Source organism: Wolffia australiana, chromosome 15, assembly GCF_029677425.1.
Source record: "Wolffia australiana isolate 7733 chromosome 15, ASM2967742v1".
Taxonomy (NCBI): domain Eukaryota; kingdom Viridiplantae; phylum Streptophyta; class Magnoliopsida; order Alismatales; family Araceae; genus Wolffia; species Wolffia australiana.
The window spans coordinates 2,253,696-2,263,464 of NC_135849.1; the positions used below are offsets into that span (position 1 = coordinate 2,253,696).

At 38.1% G+C, this 9,769-nt stretch overlaps 2 protein-coding genes across 2 annotated transcripts; one reads left to right on the forward strand and one right to left on the reverse strand.

Moving 5' to 3' along the window:
- Nucleotides 1–1,529: 1,529 nt before the first annotated feature.
- On the forward strand, nucleotides 1,530–4,322 carry LOC144712818 (CBS domain-containing protein CBSX1, chloroplastic-like). Its single transcript, XM_078587149.1, has 8 exons — nucleotides 1,530–1,983; nucleotides 2,692–2,779; nucleotides 2,906–2,970; nucleotides 3,328–3,376; nucleotides 3,457–3,506; nucleotides 3,754–3,869; nucleotides 3,991–4,048; nucleotides 4,139–4,322. Exons 1-8 carry the CDS (start codon nucleotides 1,768–1,770, stop codon nucleotides 4,217–4,219), a joined length of 723 nt encoding a protein of 240 aa, XP_078443275.1. The 5' UTR covers nucleotides 1,530–1,767; the 3' UTR covers nucleotides 4,220–4,322.
- Nucleotides 4,323–4,806: 484 nt separating this feature from the next.
- On the reverse strand, nucleotides 4,807–9,035 carry LOC144712819 (Rab5-interacting family protein). The gene is made up of 5 exons (XM_078587150.1): nucleotides 8,925–9,035; nucleotides 8,184–8,310; nucleotides 5,831–6,026; nucleotides 5,357–5,376; nucleotides 4,807–5,036 (listed from the first exon to the last, which is right to left on the reverse strand). The coding sequence occupies exons 2-5, from the start codon at nucleotides 8,294–8,296 to the stop codon at nucleotides 5,006–5,008; spliced, it is 360 nt and encodes a 119-aa protein (XP_078443276.1). The 5' UTR covers nucleotides 8,297–8,310; nucleotides 8,925–9,035; the 3' UTR covers nucleotides 4,807–5,005.
- Nucleotides 9,036–9,769: the final 734 nt, after the last annotated feature.

Consider the following 9,769-nt stretch of genomic DNA (forward strand, 5'->3'; position numbering starts at 1 on the left):
AGAGATAGACTGAGAGATAAAAAGAGAGGGGAAGGGCGAAAGAGATAGATAAAGAGAGAAAGGTGAGAGAGAAAGGTGAGAGAGAAAGAGAGAGATAAAGCGAGGGGGAGAGAGGAAGAGATATATATATATCTATATATAAATAGAGGGAATAGAGAGAAAGAGAGTGAGATATATTGCAATAGAGGGAGGAGAGAGAAAGATATGGAGATATGTTGCAATAGAGGGAAGAGAGAGAAAGAGAGGGAGATATGTTGCAATAGAGGGAAGAGAGAGAAAGAGAAGGATATATTGAAATAGAGGGAGGAGAGAGAGAAAGAGAGAGAGAGAGATAGGGACAGAGAGATATATATATAGGGAGATAGAAAGAGAGAGATATATATAGGGAGATAGAAAGAGAGAGATATATATAGGGAGATAGAAAGAGAGAGATATATATAGGGAGATAGAAAGAGAGAGATATATATAGGGAGATAGAAAGAGAGAGATATATATAGGGAGAGAGAAAGAGAGAGAGAGAGAGGGAGAGAGAGAGAAAGGGACAGAGAGAGAAACAGAGAGAGACATATAGGGATATAGAAAGAGAGAGAGAGATATATAGGGAGATAGAAAGAGAGAGATAGGGAAATAGAGAGAAACAGAGAGAGAGATAGGGAGATAGAAAGAAAGGGAGAGAGAGATAGGGAGAGAGAGAGAGAGAGAGAAATAAAGAGAGGGATCAGGAGAGAGATAGAGAGAAAGAAAGTGAGAGACATAGAGAGAGAGAGAGAGAGAGAGTGGGAGAAAGAGAGAGAGAGAGAGAAAGAGAAAGAGAAAGAGAAAGAGAGAGAAAGAGAAAGAGAAAGAGAAAGAGAAAGAAAGAGAGAGAGATAGAGGGAAAGAAAGAGAGAGAGGGGGGAACAGAGAAAGAGAGAGAGAGAGAAAGAAAGTGAGAGAGATAGGGAGATAGATAGAGAGAAAGAAAGAGAGAGAGAGAGATTTGGAGAAAGAGAGAGAGATTTGGAAAAAGAGAGAGATAGGCAGACATAGAGAGAAAGAAAGAGAGAGAGAGATATTCGGAGAAAGAGAGAGAGAGATTGGGAGAAAGAAAGAAATAGTGATAGGGAGAGAGATTGGGAGAGAAAGAAATAGAGATAGAGAGAGAGATTGGGAGAAAGAAAGAGAGAGATAGGGAGAGAGAGAAAGATAGGGGAGATATAGAGAGATAAAGGTGGAGAGAGAATAATAAGAGAGAGAGAGAGAGAGAATAAGAAGGAAAGAGAGAGATACGGTGATAAGGAGAGAGAGAGAGATATAAATATAAAGAGAGATAAAGATAGAGAGAGAATAAGAGAGAGAGAGAGAGAGAGAAAAAAGAGATAAAGATAGAGAGAGAATTAGAAAGAAAAAGATAGAGAGAGAGAGAGAAAAAGAGAGATAAATAGAGAGATAAAGAAAGGGTAAGAATTATGAGATGTGGGGTGAGCGGTCTCCGTTGCCCCCCCCCCCTCCCCCCCCCTATATTAACGACAAACAAAACCACCCGATATTTCCTCCCCTCCTCATATCTCCACCCCCCCTCCTTCCTCGCGCGTTCTTCCCCAATTCCCCCCTTCTTCTTCCTCAACAACAATCAATCGCAATCCCAACCCACAATCCATCTCGATCTCCAGTTCGAGCTCTTCAATTCTCGCTCAATCTCGCCCGGAGGAGAATTTCTCGCTATATATACTTCAATTTTTCTACTGATTCCCCCCTTCTTCGAAGAGGAAGGGGTTTGCTGCTGCGATGGGCTTCTTCGCGCTCGCCGACGTCGCGCAGCGCTGCTTCCTCGCTGGCCCTGGCTCGCGAGCTGCTTCCGATCGGCCTTCGATCGGGCTTTCTTCGATTTCGCCCGCCGCGGTCGCGTTCCCGGCGTCCGCGGGGTGTTCTCGCGGCGTTGTTCGGGTTAGGTCTGCCGTTTTCGCCGCCGGCGGGGCTCTTCTGAGCAGTAATTCGTCTCCGGTATGGGTTTCTCTATGTTGGATTCGAGTTTTCTTGTTTTCTGGCAAGAGAAAAGCCGATTGTTGTTCGAAATTTTGAATTCTCTTCTTCGGAAGTCGAAATTCTCGATCGGGTTAGGTCTGCCGTTTTCGCCGCCGGCGGGGCTCTTATGAGCAGTAATTCGTCTCCGGTATGGGTTTTTCTTTCTTGGATTCGAGTTTTGTGGCGAATTCTTTGAAATTGATCTTTAAAATTGTGAATTCTCTTCTTCGGAATTCAAATTACTTGTTCTTCGCATCTTCGGAATTTGAATATTTTATGGTTTTTTTCTTGTCGAAGAACGCGGATCTGTCCTTCTGCAAAATTTGAAATCTTAAAGGATCGATACTTTTTCTCCTTTTGCTTTTGCGGAATTTTGAATCTGGAGATTTGATACTTGTTTTCTTGCCGGAACCCGCGGTTATTTTGAATTCTGCGATAGTCGATTGCAAAAAAAATGATGATTGCTCTTCACATCACTTGTAATCTGAAGATTTGGAACTTGTTTCGCAGATTTGATTTCTCATCTTTCCTCTTCTGCGAAATTTGAAATCTGAAAATTTGAAAATTGATTCTGTTCAATTCAGCGAAACTTGAAATCTTCAGATTTGTTACTTGTTTCTCTTCGAAAATCTTCGGATTTCAGAATTAAATCTAAAGATTTGCCTTCTCTGTTCTGATCAATTGCAGGTGAACAACGACATCTACAGAGTTGGCGATTTCATGACCAAGAAGGAAGATTTGAAGGTTGTAAATCCCTCCACCACCATCGACCGAGGTAATTAATTTCCTCCAATTTTTTGTGCAAAATTCTACTATTTTATCAAATATTTCATTGAAAGAACATTCAATATGTATATTCTAAGAATCGAGAAAAAAATAATATCAATGTTTGTTCTTGCAGCCTTGGAGATCCTCGTGGAGAACAGAATTACTGGTTTCCCTGTTGTTGATGACGATTGGAAATTGGTAGTTAATTCTTCCTTCTCTTTCTTGCCTTTTTTTTGTTCCAGAGAAAATTCCCTTGAAAGCGATCGACCCATTATTAAAATCCAGAGTCAAATTGTGGAAATTCTAAAAATTGATGGAAATTATTTTTCTAAAATCAGATTCTAATTTTTTAATCCTGAAAATTGGTGGCTGAGATTTTTAAAGCAGAGAAAGTTCCCTAAAAAATCATTTACCCAATTTCGAAAATAGATTCAAAATTTGGGAAGTCTATAATTGAGATTTCGTAATCTATTCTAGAGAAAGTTCCCAAATTTGATTTAAAGTCCAAATTCAAATTTGGGAATTCCGGGTAACCTAATATTTGATTTTTTACAGGTTGGCGTGGTTTCTGACTATGATTTACTTGCGCTGGACTCCATTTCCGGTAAATACTTCAAAAAAACTTTTATGATTATGAAAAAAATCTCCATGATTTAACCTTGTTTCTTTAATTTTCTTAACCAGGAGCCAGGAGCGACAGCGCTCTATTCCCCGAAGTTGACAGCACTTGGAAAGTATGCAAAGTTACTTTTTTACGATATTTTACCTACTTCCCAAAACATGTTTAGAAAATTCAAATTTCTCTCTCTTCTCCCTCTCTCTCTCTCATCCATCAAAATGCAATAAAAAGATCAATAGTATCTTTGGAACTTTTCCCTTGAAGAACACCCACTATCTATCTTTAGTGTCTCCAACAGAAATAATTACGAAAATAACAATAATTCGCTTTCATGCTTCTCTCTCTAAAACTGATTCTTGCAGACATTCAACGAGATTCAGAGGCTATTGAGCAAGACAAACGGGAAAGTAATTGGAGATTTGATGACTCCGGCCCCTCTTGTTGTGCGAGAGACTACTAACCTCGGAGATGCGGCAAGGTACTGGATTAATAATATTAAGATTGTAGTATCTAAACAAAAAAATGCACTTCTCATGCCAAAAAAAAACAATAATAAAAGAAAAAAAAACACTGAGTTACTGTTTTTGATTAAATAACAGGCTGCTTCTGGAGACTAAGTACCGCAGGCTTCCAGTAGTTGACAGCGCGGGGAGACTGGTAAGATTGTTTTTTCTTTTTCCACAGCACGAAAATTCAAAGATTTTTATTAATTTTTTACTTCTCTCTAATTGCTTGTTTGGATTGAAGGTGGGGATTATCACCAGGGGGCATATTGTAAGGGCAGCACTTCAGATTAAACGCAGTAATGATGGGAGGACTTCATCTTAGGTTGATGAAGATTTATTTTACTAGATAATGTTATTTCATGTATAGTTCCCAGAATTCCTTGTTTTTTGGCCAATAAAAAAAATCATAAATAGGATTTCAACCATGTACTTTGTTGGTGTTGCATTCATGTTATAGGAAAGACATTGTAAGGAGAACACTTTAAATTTCTTAGGCTGCTGAAAATTATTTTGCTAGAAAATCTTTTATGAATAATTCCAAGAAATCCTTCCTTTTGGCCCAATAAAAAATCATAAATAAGATAAGGAAACAGGAGAGATTGATCAATATTGCATTTCTTCGCAAATTGATTTCTCATGTAATATCAAAATTTTCTTAAGAAATTTATCCACATTTCTCATGGCAAAAAAATCATAAATTTTATATGGTTTCAGAAATTATCATACCGCTTTTCACATTTCTCATGTGGAAAGATGGGACAGTGAAACAATCTCGGGATTTTTCCTTAAATTTTCTACTATCAATTCAATAGCCTCGGTTCAGATTTTGCAAAATCGAGGTGCTTAAGAGATAATTTGGCAAGTTCAATATTTAAGATTTAAGAAAATCTAAGAATACGGAATTCATGGTTCATAAAGAAGAGATTGTAAGCGCTTACTGCCAATAAATAACATTAAAATGTAGCATAAGAAGCCAAATTAATATCCTAATGATTCAATAACGCACATTAATCGGAAGCTTCCTCCAAAAAAAGGCTGTCCAATTTATTAGTCGAACCGACTATGATCTGAGCAACACGTTTATAAGCTGCTCTAATCTTCTTCTTCCTCAGAAAATATGTACAATGTCATAAGCAAATCTGGACATGTTTAAGGAGGAACGCGCAGACAGAGTTGACGATATATAAGCAAAAGTATAAGCAGAAATGATAGGGCAAGAGATGAAGATGAAGGGGCGAGTTTACGTGCAGGTAACAAAGTGAATATGAATCTTCATGTTACGATGTCAATTCAGACAAAGATACAAATAAACTTTTAGAGGCCAAAAGTATAAAGATTTTGATTTCACGGGTAATGTAAATTGGGAAAAGAGAGAGGTTTTTATGGGCAGTAGATATGGCAAAAAGAGAAAAAAATACGACTTGTTGAACAATTATTCAAAGAAAATGGTAAAGGATACGTCCAGAACAACACGTACGACTGCAAAAAAATATGAAAAAGATATTAATAAAATGGAAAAAAATAGGGAAGATGATTAAAATGGATTAGATAAATTTTAAAAAATGGAAAATTAATCAATTAAATAGCGTAAATAAGAGAGGGTAACATCATCCTTTTAAAAGTTGAAATTGAAAAAATTCAAACTGATAGATTTCTGTCTAATTTGAATGGGAGGCAGCAAAAATAAAGATTGTTAGGCCACTGAAAGAAGGCAGCTCAGTTTACAATTAAAAAATGGGTGGGAAATATTTTTTTATTTCAATACTTTTTCCCGTTTTTAGTTTTCTGCTCTAAAAATTCCTCTACTCACTTAAATTCTGGTGAGGCAAAAAAATTAAAAACAAAGAAACAAAAAAAATTAAAAATGATAGGTTGATCAAGATGAAAAAAAAACCTTTCAATTATTATTGCAGACAACTGTATAAATGATTACCATTAGCCCGCTGAGGAAACCATCTAGAATAATCCTGTTCCAACTGTCAAAGTATGCTTGAACAGAAAACTTTGCCTTTGCAGCAAGCCCCAGAGAAGTAACGCCCATGATCAGTATGTAGAAAATAAGGCCAGCCAGCCCAGTAAATCCCCAAATTCCGGCAACCACCCCTCCAATTATCGACAAGAACGTCCGACTAAAGAAAAAAAAACTCCTCAATTTAGTAGAAAACACCAAAAACAATAAGGTGCAATTCTATAAAAATAAAAGGACACTAAATTTCGGCAAATATTATGCATAATAAATGGATTTAAAGTTGCCCTTGTTAATCAAAGAAGAGTTTTCCACGTCGCGAAAAAATTCAAGAGATAACCAATACGAGGAACAGAGGAGTAGCAAACCATATCTGGCTGTGTGCGATGATAATCTCACTCGAATTAGAGGGACCCACACATATTAGTACAGTATACCGGGGTCCCTGGACCGAACTACATGTGCAAGTTTCCCTATATGTGGCTTGTTGTTACGAACCTGGATCTAGGCTCGTATCGGAAGGAGGGTAGAGGACGAGGCGAGGTAGAAGTTCCCAGGGTAGAGAGGTGAAACGGGAACGGATGGGACAGGGATCGACCAGGGACGAGCAGTCTGAAGACGCGGTGAAGTAGAGACGATCACGGGGGGAGGCGATCGTTGAGGGAGAGAGGGAGACCAGACCTAGACGAGGAGAGGGGAGACAAGAAGACCTTACTTCAATCTACTTCTTGGCTGCCCTCCTAAAGGGAGAGCATCCCTTTAGAAAATACATAACAGCCAAATGACTGAAATGCCCCTGTGGGAGGGCATCCCTATTTAAAGGAAATACATAACAGCCAAATGACTGAAATGCCCCTGTGGGCTAACATGACGAAACTACTCCTAGATAGGTTGCGGATCCTCTCAAGGATCCCATCACTTGTACGTATAGTTCCGGATCGTCCCGGACGTGGACGATGGACGTCACGGGACGAATTTCGTCCCGTCCAACATCCAGAGTAAGTTCAGGGACGAAGGACGAGACGGTTTTCGTCCAAAGATAAAAAAACCGTCCCGTCCAATCATACCGGGACGGTTTTTCGTCCCGTCCAGTCCTCCCAAGACGAATTTTCGTCCCGAAATTTGTCCCGGACGAAGAAAACCCATTTTATATTTTTAATATATCAATATAGATTTTTCTAAGTTTTTTAAGGGAAATATGGAGGAGAGAGAATGCAAATGGACATATGTACTATTAATTCTGAGCGGCATCAGTTTGCATGCGCGATAAAATACAGGGACCTTGATGCAAATTGTCATAGCAAGGCCACGTGGCGAGATCTCAACCGTCGGATGGTGAATCCGGCGGTTTTTTGTCCACATCCGTCTGTCCATCGTCCAATACCTCCTGACGGACGGTTTTTTCGTCCTACAGGATGAAAACCATCCCGTCCGGTGGTCCCCGGGACAAATCTTCGTCCTGAAATTCGTCCGTATCCTCGGACAGGACGATTTATTCGTCCTGGGACAAAAAAAACGTCCTGTCCGCGTCCCTGAACTATACTTGTACGTGCCATTTTTCCAGGGCGCTTCAAGACTGGAGTGTTCAGTGCATTGTCTGAGGGAGTGGGGTGCGTAGGCCGCAGCGACAATGCAAAGCTTTCTTTGAAATGGTGGAGTGCTTTCATCAAATGAAGAGACTCACTGGCCTGAGCTATTCCCATCCCAACCAACAGGCCTGGTCAGGAAGAGACTCCAAATAGAGACTCTGTGCACCAGGAATATCTATCATCTTAGCTAGCAGGGGCAGGCTTTCCTCAGGTATTTAGCATCAAAAAAATTAGCCGCAATTTTATGGAAATAAAAACGCCACCAAATGTTTGGAGAAAAAAGAACACGGTAAGAATATTTCTTGTAATCAATGACTTTCAAGTTGCTCTGCAAGCTTCCTTGTTAAATAAATATAAATAGTGGTGATAAAAACTGTTAGATGTTATCTCTCTCTCTTCATTTGTAAATGGTATTGGATCATAAGTGAACATACCCAATTTCTATAACTCATTATTATTTCCGATCCTCTTCCTTACTTTGTCTGGGGCCACTTATAACTTACTCCTACTGCTCCCACCCTTGAGTAAGCTGGTATATATACCAGTCCTTAACACATAATAAATTGAGGGTTTTTTCCTAAACCCTAGACGTGTCTGCCGTTGAAGACTGTTGCAAGCGCAGCGGCTGACAAAACTTTGCAGTTGATTGGAAAATACCAAAGTAGGAGCAATTTTATGGAAATTAAAAGCACAAAGTTCCAAGGAAATAATGAAAAGGGTAAGAAAATTGCCTGTAGTGAATGGTTTTCAGGTTGCTCTGCAAGTTTTCTTTGTTAAATAAAGACAAATCGTCATCGCCACCGGCTTTCATTTCTGAATTTCCCTGCTCTTCTCGTAATGCCATGAAGAATTTCCCCTCTTCAAGAACAAGAACAGAAGTTCAATACAGGAACCTAGTTAGAAAGACTGATTTATTCGCATGTTATTAAGATAAAATTTTATTGTGTTCCTCATCCAATGACATGCAAAGAAATGCAATTAAAAAGCATATCGGCATGCGGACCTTCTCAATCCTTTAAAAATGAAATAAAAAATACACTCAAGAATGTCTACCGTCTTTGAAAAAACTGTTTTGTATTTTCTTGTCGGCAGAAAGAATCGTAAATTTCACACCCACACCCCAGATATCAAATGCATAACCAAATTAGGGCACTCTCCAACTAATAACGCTTGAAATCTTACGCGATAGAACTAAACTAAGGAATTTCAAAAGCAAAAATTGGCCCTAAACCTCAAAATTTTCACTAAATACTTCATCCGAGAAGCTAAACCAGATGATTCTTCAACCAACTAGGAAACGGCATAGGAGGTACAATTTGCGTCGACAATAGTACGACGAAATTCTAACCGCAAAATCGCAGGAAATCAATCAATTACATGTAGATTTGATCGAGAGATCCGTCAAGTTGGATCCAAAACTTCTCATCCTCATGCAAGCAGTGAGATTAACGAGTAAATTCATCGATCCGTACCTTCGAAGAAGCTCTCGCCGATTGGAATCCTGACGAGAGACGATGCCAGAGAGAGTAAGAGGAAGATCTAGGAACTTCGAGGGAAATATTTAACTATATTGTATGAACCTAATACATTTAATAAATGCTAATTAAGGTGACAAATAATGAGTATTGAATTTGGGCCACCTTCTGTAAAAAAAATTCCAATTTTTTTTCAGGAATTTAAGAGCCAATCAATAGTGAAATTCCATGTCAGTTTATATTTCAAAGAACATTGGAAATCAGGTATATTTTATAATATAAGTAGCTAGAGTACGAAGAATCATGACCTGAAAACTCTATAATAGATGAATAGCCAATATAATATTTAACTATATTGTATTAACCTAATACAATTAATAAATACGAGTTAAAATGAAAAATAATGAGTAACATCATTTATTGGGCATTGAATAATGAGTAAGATCATTTAATGAGTAAAAAAAATTTAGATTTTTTTTCAGGAATTTAAGAGCAAATCAATAGTGAAATTCCATGTCGATTTATATTTCAAAGAACATTGGAAATCAGGTATGATGTATATATAATCATGACCTAGAAACTCTATAATTTAATAGCCAACACAAAATGTACTCTTCTTTCCCTTCTCTGAATCACTCAAGCTCAAATGTGATTGGCTATCAATGATACTTGAAAATCTAGAGCATAAGCTTTCTTAGTGTATTAATATAATGCATATAATAAATAATTGTTAATGTCAGAATGGTGAGCTATATCAGGGCATTGAAATTATTGTTATTTGGGCCACTTTCTGTAAAAATTATTCCCAATTCTTTCAAGAATTTAAGAGCAAATAAATAGTG